The 15,630-nt window shown below is 49.6% G+C and overlaps 1 protein-coding gene across 2 annotated transcripts in view; it reads left to right on the top strand.

The window, feature by feature from the left end:
• The first annotated feature begins 882 nt into the window (after positions 1 to 882).
• DPP3 (dipeptidyl peptidase 3) overlaps positions 883 to 15,630 on the top strand; it is a 29,173-nt gene continuing 14,425 nt past the window's right edge. The window contains exons 1-9 of one of the 2 annotated variants that reach the window (XM_037838827.1): positions 883 to 920; positions 2,047 to 2,321; positions 3,893 to 3,982; positions 4,613 to 4,750; positions 5,416 to 5,490; positions 6,063 to 6,156; positions 9,298 to 9,428; positions 9,543 to 9,673; positions 9,759 to 9,817. In XM_037838827.1, the coding sequence (XP_037694755.1) occupies positions 2,052 to 2,321; positions 3,893 to 3,982; positions 4,613 to 4,750; positions 5,416 to 5,490; positions 6,063 to 6,156; positions 9,298 to 9,428; positions 9,543 to 9,673; positions 9,759 to 9,817 (988 nt within the window). In that variant the 5' untranslated portion in view covers positions 883 to 920; positions 2,047 to 2,051. Of the gene's footprint in view, positions 921 to 2,046; positions 2,322 to 2,346; positions 3,269 to 3,892; positions 3,983 to 4,612; positions 4,751 to 5,415; positions 5,491 to 6,062; positions 6,157 to 9,297; positions 9,429 to 9,542; positions 9,674 to 9,758; positions 9,818 to 15,630 lie in introns of those variants that run through there. The other variant, XM_037838828.1, reaches the window with a different exon arrangement.

Below are 15,630 nucleotides of genomic sequence, written 5' to 3'. Positions count from 1 at the left end.
GCTCAGTTTTCCTGCTGAGGAAGCCAAGAGAGGTGTAGTGACCTACCCAAGGTCACACAGCCAGTGGGTGACCAGGCCCCACCCTTGCTTCTGACCCCGGACATCACGATGCTCCCAGTCGACCCAGGCCTGGCGAAAGGCACTTTCTCATCCGTGCCCCGCCTGCACCCCCAGGCCGTCCTCTTCAGACCTCCAGCCCTGGCAAGCTCTCAGGGTCGCAGACAGCTTTTTTAACCAAGTGGCACCTGGCGAGCACCAAGGACCTGCCAGGCCTCTCCCACGCCTCGCCCCTTTGTGCCGAGTTTGGAGATGTTGAGCGGTGCAATGAAGAACCCGGAGTCTTTTTCTGCGCTCCTGTGCGGGCAGCTCCACCGCATCCCCGACCAGAGCCGGCTCGTCTGTAACCCCTATTCCCCGCATGCAGCGCTTCGCAGTCTCCGAAGAGGCTCCTCCACCCGGTCCCCGAATCCAGAAGGGGGAACCACGTTATTCCCATTGTGCAGGTTCCCATCTGCAAAACCGAGGTGTGGGGGCTTGGGGGGTGAAACCCCAAAGGAGAGCGGGGTCGGGGCTGTGTGTTGCGGGGAGGTCCCCGGTGCGCCGTCCAAGATATCCACCTGCTCGGGTCGGGGGACCTTGCTAGCCCCAGCTGCCGGTCTACGCCGCGGCCCCCGCGCGAGCTCAGCCCGCGGACGAAAGGCCGAGGCCGCAGAGCCCAATGCACACGCGCCTCCGCGGCGCCTGGGGGCGGGGGGCCGGCGGCCGGCGGAGCGCGTCTGGGCGCGCCTATTGGCTGGAGTCGACGCCCATCGCGGCCCAGGGGCCTGGCAATAGGCAGGTGGGGGCGGGGCTCCCGGAGCTCCAATGAATGGGGGAGCCGGAAGCAGGAAGTGAGTTTGCGAACCGAGCAGCTGCTGCAGGTGAGGCACGGCGCCCGGATTTCGGGGTCACAGTGCGTCCTCCGTGGGGAGACGGGGCGAGGCTGGGCCGAACGCAGGGCCATTCCCCTTCTGACCCGCCCCCCTCCAGCACTCCCTCCAAGTCCATTGCGCCCCCGCGGCCAAGGAGTGCTCTGGGCAACGAAGGGTTGGCATACCCTTTCGGAACCCCGCGGACTGTGATCTTGGGGCGGAGCACCGAGAGTGGGGGAAGCTGGAAACTCATTCCCAGGAAGGGAGGGGACTGTGGAGAGGGCCCTGGGCTGGGAAACCCCGGGTCCCAACTGGGTTGTGTGATCTTCAGTAAATTGCTTGGTCTTTCTAAGCCTCTGTTTCCCTATCTGTAAAATGAGTTTTCTTCCACCTCTGAACTTCTGTGACTCTGGCTCCCCGGGCTGAGTTCCGGGAGAGAGCAGAAGACTGGAAGGCCAAAGAAAAGACAGGGATGAGGTAGGACAGATCCTGGGAGCCTAAGGGAGGAAAAGAGTACAAGGAAAATAAATCCCTTACTGCTATAGGTATGTTCTGTCCTATGTGACTTCATCTAATTTGCACACCCACGATGAGGCTGGGGTTATCATCATCCCTGTTTTACAGAGAAGGAAATGTGTGTGCAGAAAGGTGAAGCAATTGACTTGACTTTCAAGAGTTTGGGGCTGAGCCAGAATGGAAACCTGTGTCTTCCAGCTGGTGGCCTGGGTTGCTGCCCTTGTGAACACAGTGGACTGATGGGGTCATGGTGGGGTTGAAGAACCTGTGGGAGGGTTCTGGACAAGAAGGGCAGGGAAGTTAGAGGAAGGGGCCTTTGGTTGAGGCTCCTAGCCTCTCTGGGCCTCAATTTCCCCATCTGTAACCCTAGATGGATGGATTCATCTCTAAAGCTGAGGGACTGTGGGCGGAATATGGCCCACAAATGTATTTTGAAACCTCCTTAGGTGACTCACCTAACCTCTGGGCCTCAGTGAACATATCTGTTGAATGGGTACAATAGTATTCCCTTCCTCATTGGACTCTTGGAGGATTAAATGAGACCATGTGCGTGCAGAGCCAGGTGTGCATTCGGCGCGTGGTAAATGATGGCTGTACTGACGGTGATAGTTCTCAGCAGGGCCCATGGCGGACACCCAGTACATCCTGCCCAACGACATCGGCGTGTCTAGCCTGGACTGCCGCGAGGCCTTCCGCCTGCTGTCACCCACCGAGCGCCTCTACGCCCACCATCTGTCACGGGCCGCCTGGTACGGAGGCCTGGCTGTGCTGCTGCAAACCTCCCCGGAGTCCCCCTACATCTATGCCCTGCTCAGCCGCCTCTTCCGTGCCCAGGACCCGGACGAGCTGCGTCAGCATGCCCTGGCCGAGGGCCTGACCGAGGACGAGTGTCAGGTCAGTCCCTCGGGCCAACCTGCACTTCCCAAATGAGGTTGGGTGCAGGGGACCAAATGTAGGGGTACAAAGGTCTCTTTCTCTCTCTCCCGGGGGTAGGTGGTCTAAGGAGGAGGATTAGACCAAAGGTTACAAATACAGGACCCTCCCCTCTGTAAAAGATGCAGGCAGGTAGTCTGTACCTCTTAGGGTGTGACGGCCCACGCTTAGCCAGGTGCCTAATTCCCAGGTAAATGGCGGCTGCTGTGATTAGAACAAGGGTGCTGAGCAAAGGAAGCAGCTTAGCGGTTTGGAAATTCAGAAGGCAGAGGAATGAGTCCAGGGTAGGAGCCGGGAGGTCTGGGTTCTAGACCAGATCGTCCTCTCCCGCCTTGTATGGCCCTGCGCAAAGTGTTCTACCTGTCCCCTGGTTTTTGTCTGCTCGTGGGTCTGTTAGCCAAGTCATGCATGAACGCCTTCTTAGTGTCAAAGATTCAGCAATGCAGAAAGGCACAGAACAAAACACGAAGGTCACGTATTCTCAGGGCCCTCCCCAGAGGAAGCCACTGATGATGGAGTGGTGTACACCCTTTTCAATCCCATCTGTGTATTGCATTCCTTTGTGTGTAAATGCACCCCTGTATCAGCTCCTTCTTTTTTATATAAATGAGATCGTGCTCTCCATATTCTTTTGTGTCTTGCTTTTTTCACTGAACACCATGTCTTTGAGAACTTCCATGGGGTGCAGTTAAATCATCCTCATTCATTTTTATTGGCAGTGGGGCATTCCACAAAAGTACACCCTATAATCACTTGGCAAGTCCAGTGTTAGAGGAGGCGTCGGCACGGGAGAATTCAGGCGCTCACCGATACCATTCATTGGAACATGGTCTTCATCGCTCAGCTTTGCTTCTTTTCCCCACTCCAGAAGGGGAGCTCCAGGGGCTCCCGGCTTGACGATCCCTTTGGTAAAATGGACACTCTTTGCCAATGGAAATTTCCTGGGTAGGGCTTCTACAGGCCAGCTTGAACTTCATGCCCACCCCTGAACTCATCCTTGTAGCTGGGGAATTGATGCTCTGATTGGCCAAGCCAGTTCCATACCCGTCCCTGGAGCTGGGGGAGGGGAGAGCCCCTGTGCCCCCCACCCCCAAAAGGAAAATCGAGGAAGGGAGAATAGATTTGGGGCCAGCCAAACCTGTAGAGTGGATGACCCCTCGAGGTTCAGCATCTGCATCAGATGCCAAGTTGCCTGACAGGCTAGGGGGCCAGGGACAGGCTTTGTGGAGAAGGAGATGGTGTTTGAACTGGGCCTTTGAGGCCGTCTGGGACCATCCCAGGTGGCAGAGAGGGTGCCCTGGCTTGAGGGGGCAAAGTGGGTAAGTGCCTGGGTGTGCCGGAAACGGCTGAGAAGACCAGTTTGGCTGGACAAAGGGTGTGTGAAGACTGGCCTAGGAAAATAAGTGGGGGCCAGCCTGGGGCCTCCCAGGAACTGGGTCCCGCCCCCAGATTTCCCAGCCTCACCCGTACCAGTCCTCTGGGGTGGGGGTGGGGGTCTGCATCTCCCTGTCTCTGACGGCCTCCTCCCCCAGGCGTTCCTCGTCTATGCCGCCGGCATCTTCTCCAACATGGGCAACTACAAGTCCTTTGGCGACACCAAGTTTGTGCCCAACTTGCCCAAGGTGAGCCAAGGGTGGGCAAGCGGGCTGGGGAAGATGGGGACCACAGGGCCTGAGGGGTGGGGGTGCAGAGATTTAGCAGAAGGAGCCCCCCTGGAGTCAGGATCCCTGAGTGGAGCCTTGACCTTGTCACCACCGTGCTGCATGACCTGGGGAGAGTCACTAAGCTTTGCAAAGGGCTGAAACCTCCTCACTAGAAAGAAAAAACGATGGCTCTTCCCAAGGGTCAGGTGGCGGGAGGTGTGGGGGCGCTCTGCCAACCGTTAGGTGCTTGCAGAAATGGAGACCAGCTGGTCATCACTGGGAACGGTGGAGAAGGCCTGGGCCTGGGAATCCCTCTCTGGAACCATGGGGCTCGAGCCTAGTGGGGGCAAAGGTCTCTACACCAGGGCTTCTCCCACGTCAATGTGCACCCACGTCACCTGAGGATCTTGTCACAGTGTCACTTCTGATTCAGGAGGTCTGCAGTGGGGCCCGAGATTCAGCATTTTGCAGGCAAAGCAAGTGCTTTGGTCCATGGACCACAATTGGAGTGGGAAGGACTTAGAGTGTGGGAGGAGAGCTCTGGGTGGGTGTCCTCCGGAGGACAGGTGTGGGTGTGCCACCAGGCCAGTGGCCTCCCTTCCCGTGCAGGAGAAGCTGGAACGTGTGATCCTGGCGAGCAAGGCTGCTCAGCAGCACCCAGAAGAAGTCCGGGGCCTCTGGCAGGCCTGCGGGGAGCTCATGTTCTCTCTGGAGCCGCGGCTGCGACACCTCGGGCTGGGGAAGGAGGTGAGGCCCCCAGCTACATGGAGCATGGAGGGCGTCCCTCGAGGCCACCTGGTGTGGAGGGAGGGATGGAGAGGCAGGGCCCCAGGTTTAAGTCCTGGCTCTGCCTCACTCTTGGAGCCTCAGTTCTGTCATCTGTAAAATGCACAGCAGGTAGGGTGGAGTGCTTGCCAGATACCCTCGCAACTCTGACATCCCAGAATTCTGTGTGCAGAAGTAGGGATGGAGAGGAGAGCTGAGAGCTTGAGGGAGCTGAGGAGGGGGCAGTGAGGGAAGAGAGGGTCCTCGGGCTTCCGGCCTCCCGAGGCTCCCCGTGTGGGGTGGGAACATGGCTAGCGTTAGCCAGGAAGGCTGGAGAGGGGCATCTGGGGAGTGGGGACAGGGTGTGGGGGTCCCCCATGGAGCAGCTCAGGCGTTAGTCAAACTCTGTTCTAGGACAAGAAAAAATGGACTCTTTCTTCCTTCCCTTCTTTTTTCTGTATTTTTTCTTTCTTCTTATTTTTTTACAATTTTTTTTCTTTCCTCAAAAGAGATGAGAAATTGGGAGAGGACAATGGAGGGGGGCAGGGAGCCTGGGGTAGGGGAGGGAGCACTGACTGGACTGATTTGCCCCTGCGGGCACACAGCCTTGGCAACTCCCCTCCACATCTCTCCTCCCTCCCCAACAGGGAATCACCACCTATTTCTCTGGGAATTGTACCATGGAGGATGCCAAACTGGCCCAGGACTTCCTGGACTCTCAGGTTCGGGGTTGGGGAACTTGGTGGTGGTTTGATGGTGCTCGTCGTCTCCGCTCGCGCCCGGGTCTTGAGCTGGAAAAGACTTCGGGAAGTCCTGGTCTGAGAGGTCAGCCTGGCACGAGGGAGGAAGACGTCCATAGGCGCCAAGGGTGGCACGGCCCCCGGCCCCCAGCTCAGGCTGCACGGCTCGTGACACCCTCAGGGTGCAGTCTCGGGGTGAGCTGGGGCTCTGCAGTCACGGGTCGGGTTCTGCTCCTGGCTCAGCCACTGACCTGCGGTGGGACCTGTCTCCATGCCTGTGAAATGGTATCCACCTCACGTAAGCTGACACGGCAGGGTGCCTGGTGCAGAGTCAAGTCTGGGCCTAGTACAAGTCAGTGCTCTGTGAACTGAGCGGAACTGAAGGGTCTGCCTGGCCTGCCCACCCTGCTCCCTTCCCCAGGAGGTCCCTCTGAGATCCCGGCCTGCTCTGCCTCAGTCTTTTCTCCCTGGTATGACCCCTTTCCCTCTCTCCAGCACCCCCTACCCCCTCCAGACCTCACTCTTCCCCAAATCCCTTCCCTGGTCTTTTCCAGAACCTCAGTGCCTACAACACGCGGCTGTTCAAGGAGGCCGCCCAGGACGGGAAGCCTCACTACGAGGTGCGGCTGGCATCCGTGCTTGGGACAGGTGAGCTGAGTCTAGGAAGGCCGCTCCTCACGCTCCTTCCACCTGCTCCTTGGCATTGGCAGACCAGGCTGGAGGGGGCTGGGCTTGCGGAAGGGGGTTAGCCGGTTCCGAGTAACTCCAGAGAACAATAACAGTTACAATAGTTAGGGCTGACGTTGATCAAAGGCCTACTGGGTTCCCAGCTCAGTGCTGGGCCAGGTGTGCAGTGGTACCTGTGAGGTGGGCTTCTCTTACAGAAAAAGGAAAAAGGCACAGAGAGGTTAAGTGACTTGCCCAATGTCACTCAGCCATTAACATGTCAGAGCAGGATTCACACCAGCTGGCTTGATTTCAAAGCTTGAACTCTTAACTGCTGAGCAGTGCTGCCCTGGGAGGGAGATTCTGTCATTGATCCTGTTTCTCAGACGTGACCCTAAAGCTCAGAGGGGTTGAGTAATAAGTGTGAGGTAAGTGGGGGTTCTGTGACTTGAACCCAAGACTGTCTGACTCCCCAGTTCTTGACCATCAGAGGTGGAAGAGGAAGACATCTTCCTTGATGGTGTAGACATGGAGTTGTCCAAAGATTTCTGGGGCTGCCTTGAAAGGTAGTGAGTGCCCTGTCACCAGAAGCATTTAAGCAGGGACAAGAGGTCATTCGGTAGAGTCACTGGGGTGAAGATTGAGGCGTAAATTGTGGGCTTGGACTGGAAGCTTCTGAGGCCCCTCCCCACCTAGGAGTCTGCCTGACAGTGGCAACCACCACACCCATGTCCCATCTCTGGCTCCTTTCCAAGCTTCTCGAAGGCAGAAGTGGTCCTAATTATCCCTCATCCCTGGTGCTGGCAGTGGCAGTAAAGATACAGAGGGGAGACACAAGGGGAGAGAGAGGACTTCCATTCCATCTGGTGGCTGCCATTGCTGCCAGCTCAGATAGGAACTGTGTTGGCCACAGCCCCATCCTCCCGGCAGAGAAAATGATAATCCATGATGACAGCGAAAATAGAGGCTGGACCATGTGTCCCTTGAGAGCCTGGAGGAGAAATCCAAATTGACACATTAGGAGGGCTTAGTGGAAGAAGTGGCCATTATGTATCTTAGAAACCAGGGAGACCATAGTGGGTGGGGATGGTGAACTTGCCAAACTCTGCTTCCTAAGTATCTCCCGAAGAGTTGTCAGGATAAAGCCCCAAACTTGACTTCTAAGGACTCTGTCATTCAGAACTCTTTGAATACAAGTGAAGAAACCTTTTTCAGACTTGCTTAAGCCAAAAGGAGACTACAGACTCATGTAATTAAGAAGCCTGGAATTACATGAGTGGCTTCAGGCATAGCTGGATCCAGCACTCAGACAGTATTAGTATTGTCAGGCATCTCTCTGTCTCGGTCTCTTGGCTCCATTCTCTTCATCTTCATCCACTAGCAGGCTCTCCCCACATGGGCTTGGTGGTCATCGGGCTAATTACTTCAGCAGAAAGAGGGCCCTTCTCTCTGAGTTTCTGTATAACTTAACCTGGGGAGCAGCTCTAGTTAACCCATTTTGGGTCCCATATTTAGCTGTGAACTGGTCCCCTGGTCAGGGGGCAGGCCTCTGATTGGCCAGACCTGGTCCCAGTTCCACCCCTGGAGCCAGGTGAAGCAGACAGCTCCCCCCAGAGCACTTAGACTGGGGGTGGGGTGGGGAGTGGGCTTCTCAAAGGGAAATTAGGGTCTGTTACCAGGCAAGAGAGAAATGGACGCAGTGTGGACAGAAATGTCAAGGCCCCTGTGAGGACCCTTAGACCTGGCCCTGCCTTCGTACCCAAGTTACCACCTCCCATTCCCCCCACCTCATATCCCTTATCAGACTCCGGGCTCCAGCCATGCTCAACAGCTTTCAGTTCCCTGAAGACCCCGTGTTCTCACATCCCTTCTGTGGGCCTTTGCACAGTCTATTCCGCATGCCTGGAATGCCCTTCCCACCCTCTGGGCATGCACCTGGTAAACTCCTACTCATCCATTAGGCTGAGCTTGGACATCACCTCCCCAGGACCTTTCCCAGTCTTCCCATAATTGAGCCCATTCCCTTCCCTCTTCCCATCAGCACACCCAATAATTTCCCAGTCCTTTTCTGTTTCTCCCACTTGAGTACAAGCTCCTTGAGAGGAGGGACTGTGTGTTTCCTTCAGACTGTCTCCCCAGTGCCTGACACTGGGTAGACACCCAGATACTTGTGCAAATAGGAAGATGTGTGGGAAAGGCCCTGCAGGGAGAGAACAGCATGAGCCAAAGCAGGGTGCAGGGATTAGCAAGTGGTTTGGCTTGACCGGGTAAAGGGTTCAGGGGAGTGGGAGTAGATCACACCAGAATATAAGGTGGGCCTAGACTTACAGTGCCAGATGCAGAATAGGGTAGTGGTTAAGAGTGTGGCTCGGGAGCCAGGCGGCCTGAGTGTCTCAGTTATCTGTGGCTGTGTAACAAACACCCCCACAACTTAGTGCTATAAAACCCCCATTTCTCATCCTCACAGACTCTTCTGTGGGTCAGGTATTTGGATGGGGCACAGAAGAAACAGCTTGTGGTCAGCGATGGCTGAGAAGGCTCGGAGGTTGGGGGTGACTCCAGCTGGGAGCTGGAGTCATCTGCAGGTTCACTTGGTCTCACATCTGGCAGTAAATGCTGGCTGTCATGGGGCCTCCCCTGGGACTGTCGACCCAGATGGCTCACGTGGCATCTTCATATTACTCTCGGTGGCTGGGTTCCAGGAGTGAATGTTCCCAGACAGCCAGGCAGAAGCTCTGTCGCCTTCTAGGACCGATTCTCAGCAGTCGCGTGACATCGCTTCCGCTGTGGTCGCAGGCCTGTCCAGTTTCGAGAGGCCTGTCCAGCTCCGAGAGGAGGGCAGACACTACCTCCTGCCTGTGTGAACTTGGTCAACGTTCTTAGGCTCTCAGTGCCTTCATTTCCCCTTCTGTAAATGGAGATAATAATCATTCCCCCCTCTTGGAATTGCTGTAAAGGTTAAATGCACTTAGAACAGTGTGTTTCTAAAGATAAGAGTTCATACTGATTTTTGTAGGCAGTAGGGAGCCATTGATGATCTTGGAGCAAAAGAGTGCCGTTGTGAGGAGCCTACTGGGATGTGGTCACATGGGCCTTTTCCCTAGCGATCCCTCTTCCCCTCAGAGCCTGCTCTGGACTCCGAAGTGACTTCCAAACTGAAGAGCTATGAATTCCAGGGGAGCTCTTTCCAGGTGACCCGGGGGGACTACGGGCCCATCCTCCAGAAGGTGGTAGAGCACCTGGAGAAAGCCAAGGTAGGGCTGGCTGGGGGCTGAGGCGATCAGGCTCAGGACCCTGCTGGGCAGCAGTGGGGAGTATGGGGTCCGTCAGGAGGCCTGGGGGCTGACCCACCCTTGCTCGCCCCCCAGGCCTATTGCGCCAACAGCCACCAGGAGCAGATGCTGGCCCAGTATATAGAGAGCTTCACCCAGGGCTCCATCGAGGCTCACAAGAGGGGTTCCCGCTTCTGGATCCAGGACAAAAGCCCCATCGTGGAGAGGTGAGGGGGCCCAGCCTTCACCCCCACCCCCCAACCTCCTGCTCACCCCTCCTGGATCCATCTCTGCCCTTCTCTCCCCCCACAGTTACATCGGGTTCATCGAGAGCTACCGTGACCCCTTTGGTTCCCGCGGGGAGTTTGAAGGTAACTTCTGGGGGGGGTAGAGGGACGTCAGGTCAGGTCCCTTCCCCAATGTGCAAGACCACACTCCACTGACCCCCGAGAGTTCTGCCTGCCCCCTTCAGCAGTAACAACAATAATAAGAGCCAGTGTTGATTGTTTACTATATACCAGGCACTATTATAAAGTTTAGCCACATTCATTCATTTAGACAGCATTATCCCCTGAGGATTTTCATCCTCTCTTTACGGATGTGGGAACTGAGGCAGGCGGTGGGTGACAGAGCATGGGCCCCGGGCAGACAGACATGCGTTCCAAGCCCAGCTCTGCCACTCACCAGTGGCATGACCTTGGGCCCATTGGCCCAGCCTCTGCTCGCCAGTTACTCACTTTTGGATGCCAAGGGAAGTGAGGTAATGCGGGCAGACTGCTTGGCACAGTGCCACGCATGGAAGAGCCTCTCCGTGAATGGGAGCTGCTCCAAGGATTGGTGCAAAGGCTGGGAACTGACTCTGTCATCCCAGGTGGTGGCTGGTACCCCGGCCTCGGGGACCCACCTGTGCACAGAAGGTGCCTGGCTGGAGCCTCTGCCTCAGCTCTGCCAACCCTTCTCCTTGCCCAGCCCCTGGACTCAAGAGTCCCAGCCTCCAACTGCTGGAAGTAGAGTGATGAGCCGGGGAGGAGGGAGGAAAGCCCCATCAGCCCCCCCCAGGGACTCGAATCGGGACCCAAAGATCCAGACCCAGGGAGGGGGTATCTAAGGGGGTAGATAGCCTAGGGGCCTGAGGGGAAGACGGGTTCACACACCCCAGGGCCTTCTCGGCTGAGCCTCAGTCTCTAAGGCCACAGTTGCCAAGATCCTCTTGCCTTCCCCCTTTTTCATATAACTCATTATGATTATTAGAAGTGTTCCATGTTCGTTGTCCAAAATTTTGAAAATACAGAAGAAACAAAATCAACTCTAGTTGTACCCAGCCCAAGGCTGATTTTTTTTTCTAGACCTATAAACATTTAAAAAGCTAGATAATTAAAAAGAGAAGTCCACTTACGATAGAGAAGTAAGTAGGATAAAATGAGAAATCCTTTACTTCCTTCCCCTTTCTCACTCTCCTCCCCAGAGTCCCCAGTTAACTGTTGAGTAAGTGTCCTCCAGACTTCTAAGAATTGACGTGCACAGATTACTTTTTTTTAAATTAGAGAAGTTGTAGGTTTACAAAAAATTAAGCAGAAAATACAAAGGCCCCTCCTCACACATATAGTTTTCCCTATTATTACTCTCTGCAGTAGTGTGGTACTTTTGTTACAGTTGATGAAACAATATTATTAAACTGCTAAGAGTTCTGTAGTTACATTAAGATTCATTGTGTTATACCGTCTCCGTTTGTGTGTTTTTAAAAATTTTTATTCTAGTAACATATACACAACCTAAAATTTCACCTTTTAACTATATTCAGATATATAATTCAGTGGTGTTAATTGCATTCACATTGTTGTGCTACAGTCACCACATTCATTGCCAAACTTTTCCATCAGCCCAAACAGAAACCCTGTACCAATTAAGCATTAATTCCTCATTCCCAAAACCCACCCCGGCCTCTGGTAACCTGTGTTTTAGTTTCTGACTCTCTGAATTTGCTTATTATAATTGTTTCATATCAGTGGAATCATACAATATTTGTCCTTTTCTGTCTGGCTTATTTCACTCAACATGACGTCTTCAAGGTTTGTGTTGTCACATGTCTCAGAACTTCATTCCTTTTTATGGCTGAATAATATTGCAATATTTGTATATATCACATTTTGCTTATTCATTCTTCTGTTGATGGACCCTTGGGTTGCTTCCATCTTTTGGAAATTGTGAATAATACTGCTATGATCATTGGCGTGCAAATCCCTGTTTGAGTTCCTGCTTTCAGTTCTTTGGGGTAGATACCTAGAAGTGGGGTTGCCAAATCATATGATAATTCTATGCTTACTTTCTGAGGAACTGCCAATCTGTCTTCCATAGCAGCTGCCCCATTTTACATTCCTACCAACAATGAACAGAGATGTTCATTTTCCACATCTTCTCCAATACTTGTTATTTTCTGTTTGTTTGTTTTTTTTTTTTTAACTAGTAACCATTCTAATGGGTGTGAAGTGGTTTCTCATTGTGGTTTTGATTTGCATTTCCTTCCTGGCTAATGATGTTGAGCATCTTTTTATGTGATTTTTGGCCATTTGTGTATCTTCTTCGGAGAACCATCTGTTCAAGTCTTTTGCCCGTTTTTTAATTGGGTTGTCTTTCTGTGGTAGAGTTGTAGGAGTTCTTTATATATTCTGGTTATTAAACCCTTATCGGATGTGTAGTTTCCAAATATTTTCTCCCATTCTGTAGGTTGTCTTTTTACTTTCATGATGAAGTCCTTTGATGCATTGAAAAATTTACATTTTAAGTCCCATGTATCTATTTTTTCTTTTTTTTGATTGTGCTTTTGGTTTAAGGTCTGAGAAACCATTGTCTAACACAAGGCCCTGAAGATGCTTCCCTCTGTTTTCTTCTAGGAGTTTTATAGTTTGGGTTCTTATATTTAGGTTTTTGTCCATTTTGAGTTAATTTTTGTATATGGTGTGAAGTAGGAGTCCACGTCATTCTTTTGCATGTGGATATCTAGTTTTCCCAGCACCGTTTGCTGAAAAGACTATTCTCTCCCCATTTAGTGAACTTGGCACCGTTGTCAAAAATCAGTTGGCTATAGATGGAAGGGTCTATCTATTTCTGAACTCTCAATTGGATTACATTTGTTTATATGCCTCTCCTTGTGCCAGAACCATGCTGCTTTGATTACCATAGTTTTGTAATAAGAATTAAAATCTGGAAGTGTGGGTCCTCCGACTTCATTTTTCTTTTTTAAGATGGCCTTTTCTATTTGGGGCTCCTTACCCTTCCGTATAAAATTTGATTATTGGCTTTTCCATTTGTGCACAGAAGGCTGTTGGGATTTTGATCGGGATTGTGTTGAATCTCAAGTTGTTTTGGGTAGAATTGACATCCGAATAATATTTAGTCATCCAATCCATGAACATGGAATGTTCTTCCATTTACTTAGGTCTTCTTTGATTTCTTTTTGCAATGTTTTGTAGTTTTTCGTGCATACATCCTTTACATCCTTGGTTAGATTTATTCCTAGATATTTGATTCTTTTAGTTGTTATTGTAAATGGATTTTTTTTCCCTTGACTTCCTTTTCAGTAGAAACACTATAGATTTTTGCTTGTTGATCTTGTACCCCACCACTTTGCTGAATTCTTTTATTAGCTCTAGGAACTTTGTTGTAGATTTTTTATATATAGGATCATTTCATCTGTAAATAGGGAAAGTTTTAATTCTTCCTTTCTTATTTGGATATCTTTTATTTATTTTTCTTGCCTAATTGGTCTGGCTAAAACTTCCAGTGCAATGTTGAACAATGATGGTGACAGTGGGCATCCTTGTCTTGTTCCTGATCTTAGGGACAGAGCTTTCAGTCTTTTACCCTTGAGTATGATGTTAGATGTGGGTTTTTCATATATGCCCTTTATCATTTGAAGACGTTTCCTTCTATTCCAAATTTTCTAAATTTTTTCGTCAATAAAGAGTCCTGGATTTTGCCTAATGCCCTTTCTGCATCAATTGAGATGATCATGTGTTTTTTCCCCTTCATTCTGTCAATGTGATGTATTACATTAATTGATTTTCTTATGTTGATCTCCCTTGAGTACCTGGGATAAATCCCACTTGGTCATAGTGTATAATTCTTTTAATGTGCTGTTGGATTTGGTTGCAAGTATTCTGTTGAAGATTTTTGCATCTGTATTCATAAGGGATATTGGTCTGTAGTTTTCTTTTCTAGTGGTATCTTTATCTGGCTTTGGTATTAGGGTGATTTTGACCTCATAGAATGAGTTAATGAGTGTTCCCCCTTCTTCTGTTTTTGGAATAGTTTGAGCAGGATTGGAATGTTTCATAAAATTCACCAGTGAAGGCATCTGGTCCTAGGCTTTTCTTTTTTGGGAGGTTTTTGATTATTTATTCAATCTCTTTATTTGTTATTGGTCTGTTGAGATCTGTTTCTTCTTGAGTCAGTGAAGGAAGTTTTGTCTGTTTCTAAGAATTTGTCCATTTCTTCTAGGTTATCCAATTTGTTGGTAAACAGTTGTTCGTAGAATCCTCTTATAATCCTTTTAATTTCTGTAAGGTTGGTAATATTCTCTTCCATTTCTGATGTTAGTTATTTGCATCCTCTGTTTTCTCCTATATCAGTCTAACTAAACGGTGGTTGATTTTATAGATCTTTTCAAAGAACCAGATTTTGGTTTTGCTGATTCTCTCTATTGTGTTGTTGTTGTTCTTTACTTCATTTATCTCCAATCTATTCTTTATTTCTTTCCCTTTGCTCGCTTTGATTTTAGTTTGCTCTTTCTCTTTGCTTCTCCAGGTATGGGGTTAGGTCTCTGATTTGAGATCTTTCTTCATGTATAACGTAAGCATTGAGAGCTTAAATTTCCCTTTGAGTGGTGCTTTTGCTGCAGTCCATAGGTTTTGGTATGCTGTGTTTTTGTTTTCATTTGCCTCACAATATTTTCTAATTTCCCTTGTGATTTCTTCTTTTAACCATTTGTTGTTTAAGAGCGTGTTGTTTAATTTCCACATATTTGTGAATTTCCAGTTCTCCCTCCAATAATGATTTCTAGCTTCATTCCACTGCGGTTGGAGAAGACACATTGTACGATTTCAATATTTTTTAATTTATTGAGACTTGTTTTGTTACCTAACATGTGATTTATCCTGGAGTCTGTTTCATGTGCCCTAGAGAAGACTGTGTATTCTGCTCCTGTTGGGTGAAGTGTTCTATATATGTCTGTTGGGTCTATTTGGTTTATAGTATCACTCAAGATTTCTATTTCCCTTTCAGTCTTCTGCGTAGAAGTTCTAACTACTATGGAAAGTAGTGTATTGAAGTCTTCTGTTAATGTAGAACTGTCTATCTCTCCCTTCAGATCTGTCAGTATTTGTTTCATGTATTTTGGGGCTCTGCTGTTAGGTGCATATATATTTATAGTTATATGTCCTCTTGTTGAATTGACCCTTTTAACGGTACTTAGTGACCTTCTTTGTCCCTTGTAATAGTTTTTTACTTAAAGTATATTTTATCTGATATTAGTATAGCTACTTTTGCTCTCTTTTAGTTACTGTTTGCATGGTATATTTTTTCTATCCTTTCACTTTCAACCAACTTGTGCCTTTGAGTCTCTTGTAAACATTTGTCTTATCCATTCTGCCACTCTTTTCCTTTTGACTGGAGTGTAATCCATTTACATTTAAAGTAACTACCTATAATGCAGGACTTTCTTTTGCCATTTTGCTATTTAGTCTTTGTAAGTCTTACACTTTTTTGTCACTCAATTCTTCCATTAATGCCTACTGTAATATTTGTTTGATTTTTTTGCACTGTACCATTTCAGTCCCTTTGGATTTCTTTCTGTATATATTTTTCATCTATTTTCTTTGTGGTTACCATGGAGCTTAAATTTACCATTTAACATTAAATGTAAATCTATAACAATCATACTTGATTTGATAACAACTTAACTTCAATAGCATACACATACTCTGTTTCTGTACCCTTCCATCCCCCACCTTTTTGTTTACTTGTTAGGAATTATATCTTTATGCATTTTATGTGCAAAACCACAGATTTATCGTTACTTTTTAATGCATTTGCATTTTAGAGACTGTGAGAAGTAAAAGGGGAAGTTACATACCAAACAATACAATGCAATATTACCGGCATCTATAATTACACATATGGTTATCTT

The sequence above is a fragment of the Choloepus didactylus genome, chromosome 6 (genome assembly GCF_015220235.1).
Source record: "Choloepus didactylus isolate mChoDid1 chromosome 6, mChoDid1.pri, whole genome shotgun sequence".
NCBI lineage: Eukaryota > Metazoa > Chordata > Mammalia > Pilosa > Megalonychidae > Choloepus > Choloepus didactylus.
This window is presented reverse-complemented; position numbering and strand designations above follow the sequence as displayed.